The sequence below is a fragment of the Perca flavescens genome, chromosome 23, assembly GCF_004354835.1.
Source record: "Perca flavescens isolate YP-PL-M2 chromosome 23, PFLA_1.0, whole genome shotgun sequence".
Classification (NCBI taxonomy): domain Eukaryota; kingdom Metazoa; phylum Chordata; class Actinopteri; order Perciformes; family Percidae; genus Perca; species Perca flavescens.
The window spans coordinates 16,636,459-16,656,389 of NC_041353.1; the positions used below are offsets into that span (position 1 = coordinate 16,636,459).

Sequence of the window (19,931 nt, forward strand, 5' to 3'; positions counted from 1 at the left end):
TCATTAATGCAAAATAAGATTTCAACGCTCAGTAGACTACAGCAGGGCGGAGTGGGGTTGAGCTCCACTATTGAGCAGAATTGGAATTTTGAGCGTCAAACGCTTCCTTTTCTGCATTCTGGTGATTTTTTTTCTGCATCAATTTATGTTGCAAATGTATTTATTTATGTAAAGGAAATTATAATAGTTTTTTTTTTTTTTGGGGGGTTGCACCGGCCAGTTTTGATTATCCCCCCTGTAAATTACGCCTATGGACTACAGTAAATGACTTGGTGAGACTGATATTTTTTGCAGTGCAGGATAAGCAACGATTGTTCATTCTCACAGTGCAGCGGTCAGGATCTGTCTAATGTCAGGATGAGCAGCTTAAAGCGGCTGACAACAGGTTAAAGATAAATCGTTATACCGTAGAAACAGCTGCTCATAAACGAAATAAATATGATATTACAATGTAATACATGATACCACGCTTACATGAAGGTTGGCAGAGGCTAGGTCATGTAAGGAATTAGTTTGATGATCAAAAGGAAAAGGAGTTTACGATGGAAATGATTAGTTTTATAAAATGGTATTTTTACTATATGTTATTATTATTAATCATTAATACATATATAATTATAAACATATTACAATGCTAATTAATTATTATTATTATTATTATTATTATTGTTATTATTCATAATAAGTATTATTCTTATAATACTTATTACTTTTGTTTGACAGCAAAGGCCAAAATAATATCTAGGAAACGGTTTTGTATTTTCTAAGTTGGCATAAGCTTACTTCATCAATTTATTTAGCCTATATACTTCTTACAGAGGGTTTATAACTTATAGGGTTATGTTTTTATTATCTGTTAATGAATTATGTCTGTACATACAGTAATGTTCTCCAGCATAGTTTCTTTAATTCGCCAGGAGGGCCCCTCCAATGACCACTTATATTTTGGAGAAGAGCTGCACAACTTATTAACATTTACTCCAGCAAACATGACAGGTTATCACAGTGGAGGAACCATGTTATTAATGATTTACAAGAAATACATGCAGACTTGATGACTAATCAGGCTATGAAATAAGAACTCCTTTCCAAAAGTTGTGACCGCATCCTTGATGGCTCACTATAAATAAAAACCAATGACTAATTATTAATGAATTACTAACATTTATTCTTTATTGTTACCCATAGAAACCCACAGCAATTGTCATGACTGTGGGGAAAACCCCAGGTATTGTAATACACACTCAATCCCAGTAGATAGAGCCATTACACAACAGGTTTAACCTGATAACGCAATGACTGTTTTTACAGTGTTCTTTCAGGAAATCCTTTGAACTATTCTGTGTTATAGTGCTCTTCTGTGAAATAGTAACAAGAAATACTACCATAAATAGGTCTTATATCAGTAGCTCCAGGTCTGTCATATCAATATTCTTTACTGACAACTCCCTGACATTGTTTGTGTCTATTTTTATCTACGTAATGGTTGGATTTAAGCCAGGCATGTCTCTTTCCTATGGGTTAGGCACAACAGTAGTAACATAGCTGGATAATTACTGCTATTGTATGGCACAGGTACTTTTTTTTGCATTTACGTCATGTAAAGATAAAATCTGTTTTTAAGGCCACAAACTACAATTATCACTTCAGTTTTTTATTTTAACTAGAATTGCCTGAACTCTTTTATGGTCTTGCTTTGATGTTATTGCACAACACAGCATTTCAAAGAAGTGCAATTTCTGACGATGAAACGCAAGTGAAGCATTTGCGCTTCATTGGTACTGTATGGTCGCTGTTTGTACATTCCACACATGTACTTTTATAATGCTTCTCTTTACCTTTGTTGACTCACATGTTGTTATCAGTCAAATGCCATCCAGAGATTCTAATTAGAAGTGCTTGGAAGCTCAGTAATTTTCTTCCCTGTGTCATTCCCAGCATCAGGTGGATAGGAAGTTCACACATTGCCTCCAGACATTCCTTTTGGTTGTTTTTGTGGCGACTCCTCTTTGTAACAGTCTGCTTCTGGCAGGACAAGTAGTTCAAATGATATGGAATTACGTAGTGTGAGAGCTGTTAATGCTTGATGTGCTTTAGTAATAGAAAGATGTGGTGCACACTATAAAAAGGTGAGCAAAACATTTTTATATTAAAAAGACACTGGATGATTAATTTAAAGCACATATAAGGATTTTTTTAAAAAAATAATAACAACAGGTCAAATGATTTTATAATGTTAAAAGGGTTTGGGTTTACTCTCACTGCTCTCATTGTGTTGTTTTGGCCAAAGCCAGATGTTTTTTTTTAGCAGAAAAAAACCCCCGCTGTACACTACCTGCTCTGCACCAAACAGCAGACAGACACAGTGAGCCACTATAGCTGGTGAACATGGTGGAGCTATTACCTGCTAAAGAGCCAGATTCTTCCCTCAGGACTTAGGTTAGGTCACTCAGGTTAAAAGCTAAAAGCAACTATTTCACTTTGCCAGCTGGCCAGAAACACAACATAAACTAAGCTAATGTTGCTTATCTGTATCAGCTGGACGTCAACAAGTTTGTCATATCGAAGTAAAAGGTGATAATATGTCAATTGTGTTCACAGATGTTCCTAAAAAGCACCAACAAATATAGTCAGTGATGGCAAGTTAAAGAAATGATTCTCTAAAAGAAATATGTGCAAACTCCTTAAATTTTACAGTCAAGGAACAGTCCTTTCAACCCCACAATGTGTTGTCCATATTAGGGCATGTAGTTGTAGCAAAACGCCAAGAGGGAGTTTTCTTTGTGGGGGAGTTAAATGTCAGAGGCCACTGTTATTGCTAACTCATGTCTAGGGTGAAAGTATTTTTGTTCTACAGAAACCTAACCCGCTCCTGAACTTTTACGTATCCAATGCTCTTTCCCAATTTCTCTTTTGAATCCCAAAAACTAACCAGCAATTATGTCAAACATTCCTCCTTGCCCTTTGGCTTTCAAAAAGGTTAAACAGGGTGTACACGACATAATGAACATCATGCATGTATCAAGTTTCAGCCACCATATCTTAGTCATCACGTGGGATTGTTGTATTTCCCAGAAAAATGTGTTCTTTCAGGGAAAGGATGCACTGGGATGTTTGGAAAAATTGAATTTTACAGTTTGTGTGTGTGTGTGTGTGTGTGTGTGTGTGTGTGTGTGTGTGTGTGTGTGTGTGTGTGTGTGTGTGTGGTAGTGGCAGGATTCCCATTTCCAGTTAGCGTTTACTGTCAGTCAAATAGAAATGTTTGAAGTGTGTCATAAGTACCAAACAAAAACAATAAATGCAATACTTCTAGAAAAAAAGAGGATGTGCAGTGTGACTTGTATGTTGCTGAAGAGTAAAAAAGAGAAATGCTTTTGGCCCCTCCTCCTACACTGAGGGATATTTAAATCCACTCTTTTCACCAGCATGCGTTTCACTCAGTGTGCTTGGCTGTGCCCCAGTACACTACCTCACTGGATATCATCACACTCAAGACAAAATAAACCTCACCATCCAACTACCTGTCACACCAGGCCAAGCCTAATCTGACCCTGCCACTCATCCCCTCGGTCTGGAAAAGAAGAATAAAACAGCAATAAGAAGAAGAAGAAGCAAAAGTAACTGATTGCAGGACCCAGAGAAGCAGAGTCGTAGAAGAAGAAGTCTAAGTTTTGGTGCCTGATTCTGGTGAAAATGATCCTGTGGGCAGCCTTGCTGATGTCTCATTGCTGTTTGGGTCTGAATGGAGCTGCAGCAGAAAAAAACTCAGGACTAGAGAGGATAGAGAAATGTGGCACCAGGTGTTCTCAGGTAAAACCGCATCCTTTGGAACATTAAAAACAAAACAAGATACAAACTGTCAGACATATGCACTGACAGATTGCCTCTGTAAATATAGTTGTGTCCTGTCATTACCTCCTATTACTGCTGATGATGCTACTAATACTAGTATACAATAATACTGCTGCTTATTGTATAGTTTCCAACGGTTAAAAGAAATGGGCTGTCTATCATAATTTATCTGCTACTACCACCACCACCTGTCCAGCTACAACTTATTCTACAATTAACAACCACTGTGCACTGTTTCGAGGGAAAGGGCTCTCTAAGCATAAGTCAGTTTAATTAGCATGAAAGGACTCTTGTGAGCCAATGCATGACTCATACCTCTTCCTGTGTGACTTACCCATTGGTATGAGGATACATAATGCAAAGGGGAGCATGCATATTAAAAAGGGGCTAGTGCGTAGTCCACGAAGGCTATAGTATTTTTTCTTCAAATCCTATACAGTATTACTCAACTAACCATTTACTCAAGCCTAAGGAGGAAATCAAAACAGCTGCAAATTTACTTTGGTGGAGAGTGATCAGATAACACACTCACTTTTCTGCCGTAGAAAGAGATCACTCCTCTTTCAGTGACCTTAACAGACTTATAAACTCTAAAGATTTTAGTGGTGTCTTTTGTCTCCGTGTTGCAAGTGCACAATTAAGACGGCATTCTTTTGCAAGTTGCTACATGTTTATGTACTCATGTTTACAATACCTCCTAAAGAAAGAACAATTGGAGTATTTACCATATTTAGAAAAACCCAGAAGACACTATGACAATATGTCAGTCATCACTGGGTGCATGAATAATTTACACAGGGCATATTTCCTGTCTGATAAATAAACAAGGCTGCATTCTACAAATCTTTGGAAGTGAGCCTATGCACATTGCACTTAATGACCCTGGTGATGCACACTGTTGCAGCTTTTGCATCACTGTGTGAATGCTGTCTGCAAATTAACTTCAAATAAAGTAAGCACAGACTCTTGTTGCAGCTGGAAAAATTAAAGACAAGTGGAGTAATTGATTCATAAATAGGTTTACCCTTTGTATTTGGCTGTGTGTTGGACCATGACAAACTGCAGCAAAAAGACAAAGAGCTTGTGTTTGTGTTTTACCTAAAGGAGCAATGAGGATGTAAAAAGCTCCTGGTTGTACGGGAATCCCCCGATCTAGAGAGCTGTTACCTTTGTACACTTTGTTATGAATTACTTTATTAATGGAACTCCTACTCAAAAGGATTCACAGAAAAGACTTACACTGTGTTTCACTCTTTCAGTCTTTCTCTCTCTCTCTCTCTCTCCTTGCAGGGCCTTCACTGCAAAACCAAGTCAAACAGTGAGTATAGACATGCACTGCAGCTACATCACATCTGCACTCATGTTGAAAAGGTTGAAAAAGCCTATAAAACCTGTTGAAACTGAGCAGAACACACCCAGAAAGTGTGTATTTAAATAAGATCTAAAGAGGTATTTTGATGTTGTGCATGACAGACCATGATGGAGGAAATGCTGTTGTTTTGATCTTCTGAATAAAGAATAGAGAAATAAAAAACGCATAGCTGATAGATCTTTTCACATTTGGACAGCACACTTTATGCTTGATTTGACATGGCAGCCAACTTTCTGTGGAAGCACACACACAATGTGACACTTTATTGTGACAGGAGAAATACCCAACCAGAACATAATGAAATGTTGGTGTGACTTACTGTTCTGTGCCAAGACAACATGATTGCATCAGTGTTTTCTAACTAATCAAGTATGTGTCAGTGTGGGCCCTAAAAGATGATATGTTACATGTATTTTTTCTCTGTCCCTGTCCCGTGTAGATTGGTTTTCTCCTCTGTGTCAGGACCCCGCTGAAGGGCTCAACCCGTCCTCCGTGTTCCACAACATCAGCCTCTCCACAGTCATGAGTTGTGAGGGGAGGCAAAAGTGCTCCTTACACCTCAGAATCAAAACCACATTACATCTTACTGGTATGTTAATGTTACAACACAAATTTCTAAAATGCTTTTGCCACTAAGTTGTCCATCTAGTTGACCTTTCTTCAACAGTGACCATTTTGAAATGTTGGACATCCGTGAGTTGGGAAACAATGATGAACAGTTACCACATATGCAAGTTGTTTTTTGAAACCACTGATTGAGACATTCCTAAGTGAGTAATTGAGTTTAGCAGGGACATGTATGAAGTTACTGAAGCTATGGCACAGTTTTACCTTAAAATATTAACCACATCCCACCAGATTCTTGACATTAGTTTGTTTGTAATACGTGTTTCAATTGGAAATTAGTCTGCACCGAAAGAGGAGAAATGCTAACGTTAGCCACTGATTAGCAAGGAATCACCTGGGTTTTGCAAAGTTAGCTGTCAATTACGGTGGCCAACAGGGGCAAACGCCCTGCAACTTCAGAAAACACATGCAAATAGACAAAACACAAGCAAATTAAGAAAACAACTACATTAATTTGACAACACGTGCAGCATTCAGCAAACGCGCTGCATATACACACACAACACAACCAAATATACAAACGCGCTGCAAATGCTCTCCCCCCAGCCCAAAAAAAAATCAGCTGTTCCACTGCTAGTGTAATATTGTGATTATACAACAAAATAAGTGACCAATCTGTATTCATATTGTGGAGCAATACGCTCTTGAAATACAAAAAATAGATTATTTAAAATAGTCCCCCCCCCTGTTTAGTAAACCAGCCAATTTACCGTGGGATTTATCAATCTGAATAGCCTAAATCCGGCCTGCACATAAAGACAAAACTGCTTTGCTTGCTCCATTGTGTTGTAAGTAATAGATCCCTGAAAAAGTTATTGTATTCATTAGCATGATTGCCGTACTGTTTAGTTCAAAAACATCCAAAACACCAAAGGAAGACGAGCCGACCAAACGCAAGCTTTTATTTTGAAAAGTCGAAGCTCGAGCACGGCACCAGCCTCCCGGCTGAGACGGAAGCAGAGACTGTATATTACTAATATATTATATTATGTTATTAATAAGGGCATGAGACAGGAGTTCTCTTTTTACTATGCAGCCATACCCGACTCTAATAAAAAGGCAGAAAAGGGGTTGAAAATCCAGCTGTTCCACTTAGCTGCTCCCTCTAGAGGCCTGGAGAACTTCCGTTGTGGAATCTGGATGCAGCGTTTTTCTTTTGCATTTGTTTTCGGTTTTTTGCTTTTCTTTTTGCATCGTTTTTTATTCGCATCGCGTTTATGTATTTGGTTGCGTTGTGTGTATTTGCATCGCGTTTGCTGAACGCTGCGCATGTGCTGTCAAATTAATGAAGTTGTTTTTCTTTTTGCATTGCTTCTTTTTTCGGGGTTTGCTTTTCTTTTTGCATTGTTTTTTAATTGCAGCGCGTTTGTATATTTGGTTGTGTTGTGTGTATATGCAGCGCGTTTGCTGAATCCTGCACATGTGTTGTCAAATTAATGTAGTTGTTTTCTTAATTTGCTTGTGTTTTGTCTATTTGCATGTGTTTTCTGAAGTTGCAGGGCGTTTGCCCCTGTCGGCCACCGTAGTCAATGGCCAGTAAATACATCCAAACTGTAGACTGGCTGCCTTTTAAACCACAGTGTCCGGTGGAATTGGAATTGTTTAAATATCACATTTGACAGAGCAATACTAAGTAATGCAACCATTTTTCTACAAGCAAAAATGTTATCAGCATGACTTAAAAAATGTTAAAGCCACCTTAAAAACTTGTTTCACCCAAAAAACCCTTACATTACCCCATCACACATACGGTGATGCAGGTGACTGTTGTAGGAATAAGGTCTAATCAGTAATGGGGCCCCTAGCCTGCAGTATTTATACGTCACTATCAGTGACTGCCTACTGTCCACACTGTCTTTATTTTCTAGAATTATAGTATGTTCTTTATAACTGACCCTCACATCGACAGAAGGTGTAACTCAATTTATTTGATTTATATGACTTTGTCATAACGAGTAAGTTTCAAATGCGACTTTTTGGGTTTGGTCAAGCCAATGTGGGAGAAGTCATGGTTGATGGTCATCACTGATGACACATTTAGGCTACATGTGTTGGGGAAAATGCAGCTCACCAGTGAAGGAAGTCTCATTTACTAAACTAACTTCTCTCCATGATTACTGATAATTCCATGAGACTTCTGCTTCTGCGTCATGGCTATGTTGTCAATTATATCAACTTCCTTGTTCAAAAATGTTCTTGGGTCTGTGAATACTTGGGTTCTCTCTATACTCAACAGCTCTCTGCAATCTGGTTGTGTCCCTTTGTATTTTAAACATGCAGTTGTTCAGCCACTACTGAAGAAAACCAACCTGGATACATAAATTCCCCCAAATTATAGGCCCATTTCCAAGATGCCTTTTATTTCCAAAATTTTAGAAAAAAGTGTTTGCTAAACAGCTCACTGCTGTCTTGAATACGCACTTATAGACACATTTTAATCTGGCTTCCGTCAGAAATACTCAACAGAAACCGCTCTTTTTAGAGTGTCCAACAATTTATTAATGTCCTCTGACATGGGTGACTGCTCGGTTTTGGTGCTGCTGGACCTTAGCTTTTGATACAGTGGATCACAACATCTTGCTTGATCTTTCAGATATAAGTTTTTCTGTGTCACTTGGTCCCTACTGTTCAGAAACTGCTGCCCTTTCCTGTGGGGTGCCTCAGGGTTCTGTGTTATGTTAGATTTTATTTGCATTGTATATGCTTCCCCTGGGACATATAATTAGCCAATATGGAGATATCCGTTATCACTTCTATGCAGATGACATCTAGCTGTATGTCTCTTTTAACCTGGAAGAGACTGACAAAGTGTTGGAATTGCTTAAATGTTTGGCTTCCATCAAGGACTGGCTGGCAAATAACTTACTACAGCTTAATGAAAATAAGACCGAAGTCCTTATTGTTGCTCCGGACGCTACAGCTTCCAAGGTTATTCAGCTTTTGGGGTCCCTTTCTTCAGCGCTACAGTCCAAACGGAGACATCTTGGTGTTATATTTGATCATAACATGTATTTTGATCAACATATCAAATCACTGACTCGCACATGTTTCTTTCAATTAAGAAACATTGCCAAACTTTGCATTCTGAGCTTGAGGTGATCGTTCATGGTTTTATATCTTCCTGGCTTGATTACTGCAACTCCATTTTCACCTGTCTCAGCAAGTTGTCCCAGGACTGTCTACAACTGGTCCAGAACTCTGCTGCAAGGCTGTTGACCAGGTCCAGCAGGATGTCGCACATTACTCCAAATTTATACTCATTACATTGGCTTCCAATCAAGTTCAGGATCCAATTTCAATTTCTTGTTCTGACTTATAAAGCTTTGCATGGCCAGGCAACCATATCTCAGACCTGCTCCATCCGTACACTACGGAGGTCCATCAGGTCTTCTAACCAGGGATTGCTGGTGATCCCATGCACTCGCTTAAAAACTAAAGGTGACCGTTCCTTTGAAGCGGTGGCTCCAAACCTGTGGAAAGTCCTTCCTATTGTCTTACGTTCTGCAGTCTCTGTTGAACCTTTTAAAAAGCAGCTGAAGTTTAAATTTGCTTTTGACTCATGTTTGTAACTTTGGGTTTTAGGTTTTAATCTTTTAACTGATTTTTATTGGTCTTTCGGTTATGTTTTCCTTGCTTATTTTCTGTTGGATCTTACTGTATTTTTTACAAATGTTTATCATGTGAAGCACTTTGTGACTTTGTCTGTAAAAGGTGCTGTATCACATAAACGTATTATTGTTATTATTAATTGCTGTTTTCTGTTCCTGATTTCGCACATAGACTTGATCTGATAAGGTGTGGGTCAAAACAGATATTTGCAGCACACTATAATAATCTCTATGGATTTTCTTACTGCCCGGGCTGACATGGGGAAATCCCTTTGATCCTGATTGATACTCTAGTCCACTCAGCCAATGTAACGTGACACATACTGTCCTTCCTGTATGACATTTAAAGTTAGGCTGACTCACACTGAAATACACGAATGGTTAACTAGCTGGTTAACAGTGACCGTGAGTTACTGTTTGACCACTGTGTCTTCAAGCCACCTTCTGGCTTCTGACTTTGATATATTTTTCTCTCCAGAGTCCATCCATGGTGTGTCCATCTGCACCGCCACCGCAGGGATGATGGAAAACTGCCAAATGTTCACCTTCAAAAGAGCGTTGAGAGAAAGAATGTCTGGAATGCAGGTACTGTACACGGTACCACAGGCATCATTTAACTTTTTGAATTTGTAATAATTTGTGTGATGGAAGAGTAACTTTCCTGTAAGAGTACACTTTAAAAATTGCCAAAACATTCATCAAGATATTTTTTGCAACATCTGGAAGTTTGCTTTCATTTCTCAAATTCTTAAGCGCACATGAAAGATGATTTTTCCATATAAAGATGGAAAAAATGTCAGATGACAGATCAGTAATGAATTTATAGTTTAAAAATGCAATTATTCTGATATGTGGTGCATTTTTATAAATCATATTTAAGCTCTAAACTCTCAAAATCCAGACTATAACAGGTGATGGCCCAGTGGATATGATACATGCCTTTGGTGTGGGAGATCTGCGTTCAATTCCCACTACGATATGTCAACCAACGTGTCCCTGAGCAAGACACTTAACCCGTAGTTGCTCCAGAGGCGTGCAACCTCTGACATATATAGCAATTGTTCCCGAATCACTTTTTTGTAGGTTGATATGGTCTTAACACATAAAGTACAGTTTCCATGATGACATTTCTAAACCATGGCAGAAGTGTGACAGACTGTGTGTGTTTTTATTTGTTCTCCTGAAGGTGGAAGTTGAGAATGATTGCACCGACATTTCTCCGAGCCAACATGTGCAAGTGACAGTGAAAACTGTGCCAAGCTACTGTGGTGTGACCTGGACAAGAACTTATGAGGCTCCAGGTGAGAACATGTGCCATGCTTGCATAATAATGCAAACATACACTCATGGGAGTTAACATAGAAAATCAAACAGCTGAAGATGGATTATACAAATAAATTAAGTCAATAATTGGTGTTGTGTAAGCGCCCAAGAATTTACTTGTATTTGATTGAAATAGGTAACATTATGAGGACTTTGATCACAGTTATGTTAAGATGAAGGTAAATAATGTAATAAAAGAAGTCTTTAAAACTTTAAGTCACACATTTTGTCTTGCTGTAATCTTTATCCCCACGACAATCAGTAGTTTAAGCATTGTTACATTTTTCCACAGAATGCAGCAATGAAGATTTGCGAAGTCATGTCCCAGAATGCATCAGTGAGTACATATTTGTTTCTTAAACCATTGAGTCAATGCATCATTAAGTCTAACATACAGTATTATAAACCAGTGGCCTGCAACCTTTTTGCCTTTTAAGCTTTTAAAACAAATCTAAATCTAGTTACGACCTCTTGTAGGTTGCATGTGTCGGTTAGCCCGAAGCAATTAAATCAAAGAGTGACTTACTCCTCTGAGATTGTTTTATTTGAATTCATTCTAGAGGCCTGAAGAAGTAAAACTATCCAGTATTTAACAAGAAAAAAGCATAGATAAGATAAGGCAGGAAGATTTCTATTTCTGACCCCTCAGATTTATCTCGTAGCCCCTTAGGGGGTACCAACACTCAGGTTGGAAACCTAATGTTGGCCCTCACTTGTACCTCTGACCGAGATGAAAATCTCTCACTAACATTGATCTCTGTCTCATTCAGCTGGGAGGCTATCATATGATGTAAACCCAGAGAGGAAGGAGCTGAGTGTCAGTGTGTCAAACATGCTGGAAGATCACGACTACCTCCTCCGCCTGTGCCATAAGGATTTCATCTGCATTGGCACAGGGGCCAATACACTGGTTAGTCCCTCAGTTTGTTGGAAACTGAGAATCAGAATGACTTTTTGTGTTGCAAAATATTGAATATGAACTCACATGTTTGTAATACCATTATCTTCACTTAAAATAGGCAGGTTCCTATTAAAATCAAGCATCCTTCCTAAACATAAGCACTCTGACCATCCCTACAAATGAGTTTTGGGTGTCTGCTTACTCGCTGACTCACTTAATTCAATTTCTCAGAGGGCAAAGCTGAATGTGACTAATGCAATGCTGTCTGATTGCATAATTGATATGAAGAAGTATTCACCATTTATGAAAGTCTTAGTAGGGCTGCCCAGTTTAATATATCTTGGGAACTCTCACAGAACTGCCAGTGAAAAAATGTGGCTAATCAATCATTTGACTCAGGAATCCCCAAGAATCGTCAAACACAAACCCATGCTCACAAACATGCATGCCAAAGAAAGATGGATTACTGATATAAAGCTTTGTTTACCTTCCAGATAAAGAAGGGGGAACCTGTGAAGAGTGCCACCCTCCCTTACTCCCGACCTTTGCCCTGCCTCTGCATTGAGGTAAAGCTTCTGCCAACACTCCTGGTTTTGAGCACTTATTATCACTTCTAAGAAAAGGGATTGAACTTTGCAAATATATTCCTTTAAAGGGTTGGTCAACTGTGATAGATGCCCCCAGAGTCCAGGTCTGCCCCTTCAAAGACCGTAAGTACCTTGATTGCTTTTAGTCACGAAAAGTAAACCAAGCGTGTGCTGTAGTATTTCAGAATTGATACCATATCATTTGAAAATATTGTGACCTCCCCTGTTTGCAGGTCTCGAGGACCTTTGGTCTGGCATTAACTTTGACCCACTGGAGGAGACGCTATCATGGGAGCCCACTTGTCCAGTGACTGCTGTGGTTGTGTTGTGTCAGAAACGAGAGGACGGCATCTGTGTGGATTTGCTTCATGCCTCACAGAATGTCAGCAGAGAAAAGGTACGCACAACAATGTTGAAACCGCAATTATGTGTACTTTGCTAGGTTTCTGGTCAATAGTAACTTGAAGGTGGTGTTTACGTGATAAGCAAAGTACAAACTCATTCTGACGATGTCTCACTCAATGACTAAGCACACTTTATACTTTTTTGTTGCCAGTATCACTTTGTTTCATCTTGTACACATGGTATGATGTCAAAGATCAATTGTTTACAATGGAACATCTTGCTTAAGCTCATGTAAATGTTAATTTAGACCCATATTGTCTGATCTAAACTAAATACTTAAAGTGTTGCTTTGTTTTTTTTATTAAAAACTATTTCATCAATCTTTGCTTTTCAGATATCATTTTCTAAAGTGGATCCACACCCTCAGCTGTGCATGAAGGTAATGATCACTTTTTCCATTTGGCGCTTCAGGAGTTTCACTGTAGAGAAACAATGGGGTTGACATAAATCATGTTATTTTTACCACAATATTTGACTAGGCCGTAATCGTGTCTGATTACAGTAAGATGACCTTTCCACCTGCTGTGGCAACTGTGCAAATGTTGTTTTTATGAAGGCAGCATAGCAGAACTTGGTTTCAGCTCAAATAACTTGGCTGTAGGTTAAAAGAATAATCCACTTTTTTGGAAAATACACTTATTTCTTGCCTAGAGTAGGATGAGAAGATGTATACGACTCTCATGTTTGTTCGTACGTTAAATATAAAGCTACAGCCAGCAACTGGTTAACTTAGCTCTGCGCAAATAAAAACAGAATACTTCTGTCGAAGGGTAACAAAATTAACCTACCAGAACTTCGAAAGCTCACTAATTAACATGTCATAACTTGTTTATTTAAATCAAACCAAAGGAAAAAACTGCATGCTGCAATTTTATTGGGGTTTTTGTGCCAGACTATTTCTTGGCTGGGTAGCCTACATTAACATTAACTTCATTAAGTCTATCTGGTTGCAGGCTTTAGAGGTGATGTTAGGCAGATTTTGTTACGTTTGGACATAGCCAGTCTAGCTGTTTCCTCTGGTTTCCAGTCGTTTTGCTAAGCTAAACTAGGCTAAGACACCTGTTTGTAGGTGTCAAATAGGAAGCCAGATACTGGTTGGCCAGTTAGCTAATGTAAGCTACAAAGTGACAGAGCTACCAAATGGGATATAAATTGGATAAAAAACAATCAAATGCCTCTGTTTGGGAATAATGCTAGTAGCATTTTGTTTGCTACGCCAGTTTATTTCTATATGAGGACCGCCCACAGTGTATTATCATGCTTTTACGGCAATGTTACTATGGTAACCACAGTAAAAAAAAAAAAAAAAAAAAAAAAGGGAACGCTGTGTTTAAACAGTCTTCCTTTCTAGCTAAATTCAGCAGTGAGAGTTAACTGGTAACCTTAACACAAAGCAGAAGTATTGCTACTATTGTTATCTGTAGTTTCTTTATACTTTGTGTACTAATTTATAACAGTGGTTAGACAGTTTACTGGAACCATAGGCCTGTATACATTGCATAAAATGGGTTTTATAGGCTCTCTGATGAAAATTCTCACATTTAAATTCCTTTCTTAGAACTATGAGTTTCATATAACTGTTGGATGAAGAGCGCTACAAAATATAATTTCACTATGTTCTTCAGTTCACTGTAGGCTCTCAGTCCTGGACCAGGTGCCCCTTTGCTAATGCCAGATTCCAAGGTACCACTCTTTATCATAATCATATCACAAATATCTTTTGATTATGGCTGCATCAGGCAATATACCTCCATTTTAAAGTTGTTTTAGAGCCTTATTTTGATTATATAATGAAGATAATGACAGACATCATGTAGTGTCGTGTTGTAAAATTGGTCATTATAATGATAGTTGTGCAACAATTTCCAGCGTGGGAGATGATTGTGACGAGACAACAAGGTCGGGAAGACATCAAGATGTATTCACAGGTCACTGCAACGTTTTCTGTAGGGCTGTGTGCTAAGTCCGAAGGTTCTACTGTGTGCAACACACACACCATGCATGTGGTAGGTATCACATAAAACATAGTTTATATTCATACTTATCAAACATTTCAATGACCCTTTGTGCACTGTATGAAAAACATCTGCATTAGTTATATGAATAAGCTGTAACAATGTGCTTGCAATGATTACATAGCCGCGTCTTGAGGGCTGATTGTTTGTTATATATTTCCTTTTTATTGCTGCTGTTTTCTCTAAGGTGATATAGCTTCAAAGCACTATTTGTACTCGACAAAGCAATTAAAGCTAATTACACCTTCAATCCAAGTGTATCTGCCAACATAACATGCAAAAACAGGTTTGTTGTTTGCAGGGAGTCGCTCATTTATGTCTTTGTAGTTGAAATGACACTGTAATGTAATACTTCATCAAGCAATCATCTCTGAATGACAACTGAACAGTAGCATCGTTGATAACACATACAAGAGACTAGGAGTGTCCCCGACTAATGATTTACACATTTGAATCAGAATTGACGAATCTTTCTATAGTCGACTGATAGTCGAATCGTGTGTGTGTGTGTGTGTGTGTGTGTGTGGGTTGGGGGGGGCACGACACTAGTCAGCAGGAGGGTAACATGTAAACCGCAGGAGCGTATGGACGCGTATTTCGCATCCGCCGCATGCATAACCGTCTCTATTTTGGGAACTGTGTATCCTGGCTCAAGTGTGCGCATTAATTCTTTATAACCTTCACCGTCCACAACATTCACTGGCCTCATTGTGAAGCGAAATAAACTCTGCAATTTTGTCCGGGATTTCTCTTTTCCTTTTCTCGGGCAATGGCGGTCTCAAATCTAGCTTTCTTTGAGTGCAGCTCCGGTACTACTACTACTACTACTAGATGAACTGCTGTCGTCAGTCTGATACTGTGGGTGGATCTAGAAAAAAGACCAACATATTTTAAGTCCCAACATATGGTATTGCTATTCGTAAATTAAAAGCAACATTATATATGAAAAAGTGAAACGTCTTTATTGGTAATAAACTTACCCGTTTTAAGTGGAAAGCCATGTTTGTTGTTGACGAGTGGTAGGACATGAGCTGTTGTCACAACTTGCATTTTACTTTTTTTGGATCATCTTTTACCATTTGAAAGTGCATCCAGACTTTAGATTTTCTTTTTCCAGACATTGTTAAGTAACGTTAATCTCCTCATCTGATGCTCCTCGTCTGTCGCGGATCAGGGAAAGTGAAACTTAAATCATTCACAGGGGTGGTTGGATTTACACACACACACACACACACACGTAAAAAATATTTATTGAACTTTTCTTTCTTTCTTTTCACGTTTTTTTTTTTACAGCATTATCATGATTAAAGGCTGTATATAACTTAATATAACCATACAAAACCAGTAGTTCTGTGTGAAATTAGACATTGAGCACCCCCATATAATAATCTTCGACTATTCGGGGTCACCCCTACAAGAGACAATAACAGCAAATTAGAAACCATGACAACTTCCATAACACCAGCCCAGTTACATTTTCTAAGCGTATATTGTTTCCTTTTTTCTCTTTCTCAGACAAAACACAAAACTGTTGGCTTAAACTTGGCAGGGGAACTATGCAACTCTTGTCTCCAGGTATGTTTGCGTCCTCAATAGATCTTTTAACTGCATGTTCCCTTACATTTAGACATACAATGCCTTTAAATACACATGTTGTATTTGTATAGGTGAAGAGGCTCGATGTGAAGTTTTCTGCCACGGTCATTCACTGTCTTGAGCAATCCGGTAAGTATGGTTCTACTGCTCCTTAAAAACTAGAGATCAATGTATCCTTTTCTTCTATTGTCTTCTGTTTTGGTCCCATCCTGTGTGGTCTATTCCAACTTTTTTCCTTTCTTTCTCCTTAAATATTCACAACCTGAGGCGCATCAGTTTGAAGTGCAAATGGTTTCCACTACTTTTCTTTTTTTTTTTTTAAACGTGGTTTGAATCAGTAATAGACCATATGCTCACTGTCACACAATCTAATAGGGTAATCACAAACGCATGTTGCACATTGCCCTAAGTGGTTTCTTGGCTTCTGTTATGAAAGGATTCTCTGAAAACAGCATTGTGTACTCCACTTTAATTCTGTGATCAATAATAGATAAAACCTTTATGTATAAACATAAGTGCTCCGCAGAAAGTAAAGAAGACCGTCTTTGATACATTTGAGCTCCAATTTCTTTATGCATAATTGAGAACTAAAAACATTGAGAAACTGTAGGGAGCAGATTGCATACTGGCTGTATCATCTTTCAAAAGTCTGATAAACACAGAGAATTGTTTTGTCATCAAGATGTTCAATGTGAAGCTAGAGCCAGTAGCCAATTAGCTTAGCTTAACATAAGGACTGGAAACAGGGGGAAACAGCTAGCCTGGCTCAGTCTAAAGGTGAATAGAATCTGCTTACCAGCATCTTTATAGCTAACTCATTTACTGTAAATTCTCTTCACAGATCAATCATCGCTCTGCAGAGCTGTCATCTCCAGTCGAGCCTCTTGGGACTTACCTTGGGTCATTGTACCTGCTGGTGTTTGCCTCTGTGGCATCATCATAAACACTCTGGTGCTCCACGTACTGTTAACCGGTATGTAGAAAATTACGCTATCAAGCTTACCTGCTGTGTTGTCTTCTCTGTTGACATATTGTTATGGAAGCACACCATAATTATTTTGTCCATCCTTCAAACTGACAGACTTTGTTGCACACTATTGTTTAAGGCTTAAACACTGCAGACTTGGCATGAGGAAACCACAATTATTAGTGTGCTAATTTTAGAAATAGTACAGTCAAAACAATACAGTGCTTGCTGTGCATGTACAGTAATGCTTGTGATTAGGTGATTATATTTCCAGAAATGAAAGTGTTTGCAAAGTGTGCAACATTAGTTCTTTGTTTGATTGATGGGCTGGATATGGACTTTATGTATGACTTCCTCTGCGAATGGTTTACAGTAACCTAAAATTTGCAAGTACAATGGATGTGTCGGTTAGTGCTAAATGCACAACCCATTTGAATAAAACAAGCCACTGAATTTGTCATCTGATTCCCACTGTATTTTATTTTAGTGTATCAGAGGAGGAAACAAAAAAGAAATGGAGGCTGTATCTCTGAAAAGCAAACAGGTAAGATTATCACAATTTTGGTAGTCTATATCAACGACGTTTCATTTCCGGGATTGCCGCCGGAAATTGCACCGGATGTCCATTACCTTCCGCTTTCTTGGTGTTGGCATATACTACATACTATGGTTAACTGCTCCTCAGATCTCTGCTGGGTAAATCCAGAAAGCTAGCTAGACTATCTGTCCAATCTGAGTTTTCTGTTGCACGACTAAAACAACTTTTGAACATGTTCCACCAAAACAAGTTCCTTCCAGAGGCTATTTTGCTCTGTCTGGTGCTTAGTGCAGCCCAAGACGATTGTGCTTGGTTAAAACAATGCCAATAAACCAGATCACGTTTTTCTCCCTTCCCGGAATGCTGTGTGGACTAGCCAGACCCTCCTCCGCAGCGCTGTGGAGGAAGGTCTGGCAATGCAAGACTGCAATTTTGGTGACTGCATAGCATGTGCATTTTTTTAAATACCTAAAAGCTGAACCTAATCCTTTGTTTTGACAGATCCTGACTGTGTGGTCCCTGTATTACAAACTCAACCTGTTCTCCACGGAGGGGTCCTCATATCTGATTCACCACAGTGTGGGAACACCGAGAAGGCCAACCTAATCTCTGACTGACCAAACAACGGTGCTCCGGTCAAAAGCAATACATGTAATGTACAATATAAAACTGTAAAGTTGTTACACAAACCAAATGAGTTCTCTGTTGAATGCTGCGTACAATGTTGGGACAGATATTTTAAATGTTATGTATGTTACTGTATATTTGGTGGTTAGTATGCTTGTTATAGTTATTGGCTGCTTTTTTATGTGTTCTGTTTGTGTTGGAAGTTAATGTGTATGTTGTCTTTTTTTTAACTTAAAATGTTCATTTAGCTTGCAGCTAAACGGTCAGTTCCGGGTCCTAATTTAAATTTATATTTTCAATAAAAATGCAAAACATGAAAGCAAACCTGCTGCTTTCTTTGCATTTTTTTCCATATTTTTTCCATTTTTAAAAGAATTATGTTTTTTCATAATGAACATTTGCCCATACATTTAAATCTTAGATAATTGTATTAGGAGCAAACAACAGTCACAGCCATAAATGTGGCACATCACTCATCACAGCGTTAAATAATATGACAATTGGAAATGATACAGCAAACAGGAATCACCACATCTGACCCTTAACCCTAAGAGCACAAACCAAATTGGTATTTATTGTGTTATACTGCAAGGTGTTTGTTTGATTTTCTTCCACACCCTATTCCAATAGGCAACAGGTTTCCAAGAAACAGGTTTTTTCTCCCACTTTGTTTTTGCACACTTGTTCCAACAAGCCAGTACTGCTGTTTTCTATTTCCTTTTAAGTACTCCACTTCCTTAATACTTTTGCATATGTTTCTTAAATTCACATAATTCTGCTGTATATAAGTCCCCATGAACCATTATAACCAGAAAGAAAAATGAAAAAAAAAAAAAACATTTTGTATTTATTTATTTATTTATGGAAGCTCATAACACATGTCAATGACGATAAGCACATTATATCGAATGAAACTGTACTTACACATGTTATTAAAGGTCCAGTGTGTAACGTGTTTAGTTGTTCATTATCAAAATCTGTGTTGCCCGTTCACAAACTTGTCCTTTTTCATCAATATTTACCACCACCATAAATTCCAAGTATTCCTTTTGGCTTGAAATATTACATTTGCATTCACATGAACTGGGGTAGACGCTCCATATTCATGCGCCATCTTGAAATACATTAGTTGGTAAGGGACATACAGGACATACTGCTCCGCCTTTCGTGTTTTCGCTGTCACATGATAAACTCACAGGTGCTGCTAATGCTGCTAATGGGTATCGTAGCTTCCCGGCCCAGGCAAGTTTGAAGAAGGAAACATGGAGGACCACACGTATTCAAAATCCAAATTTCAAGAACAGGAGTCTTCTTCTTTGCCCAGAAAAAGAAAAAGAATATTGAAAAGAGCAAGAGACCTGAAAAAAGCGTGAAGGCTACCGTAGCTGTAATACATACTTTGAAATGCGTGGCGCGATATATGATCGCAATGCTAGATGGGAGAAATTCCTACACATTGGACCTTTAAAGCTGCTGTGTTTTATTTTACCAATGCATAAAAAGAGTAGGGGTA

The 19,931-nt window shown here is 38.5% G+C and overlaps 1 protein-coding gene across 1 annotated transcript; it reads left to right on the forward strand.

Moving 5' to 3' along the window:
• Positions 1-3,395: 3,395 nt before the first annotated feature.
• Positions 3,396-19,355, forward strand: il17rel (interleukin 17 receptor E-like). Its single transcript, XM_028570737.1, has 18 exons — positions 3,396-3,810; positions 5,143-5,170; positions 5,664-5,813; positions 9,938-10,044; positions 10,646-10,760; positions 11,075-11,119; positions 11,553-11,692; positions 12,178-12,249; positions 12,339-12,393; positions 12,504-12,667; positions 13,010-13,054; positions 14,301-14,358; positions 14,545-14,681; positions 16,206-16,265; positions 16,358-16,415; positions 17,128-17,259; positions 17,741-17,797; positions 18,293-19,355. Exons 1-18 carry the CDS (start codon positions 3,694-3,696, stop codon positions 18,406-18,408), a joined length of 1,656 nt encoding a protein of 551 aa, XP_028426538.1. The 5' UTR covers positions 3,396-3,693; the 3' UTR covers positions 18,409-19,355.
• The last annotated feature ends 576 nt before the right edge of the window (positions 19,356-19,931 follow it).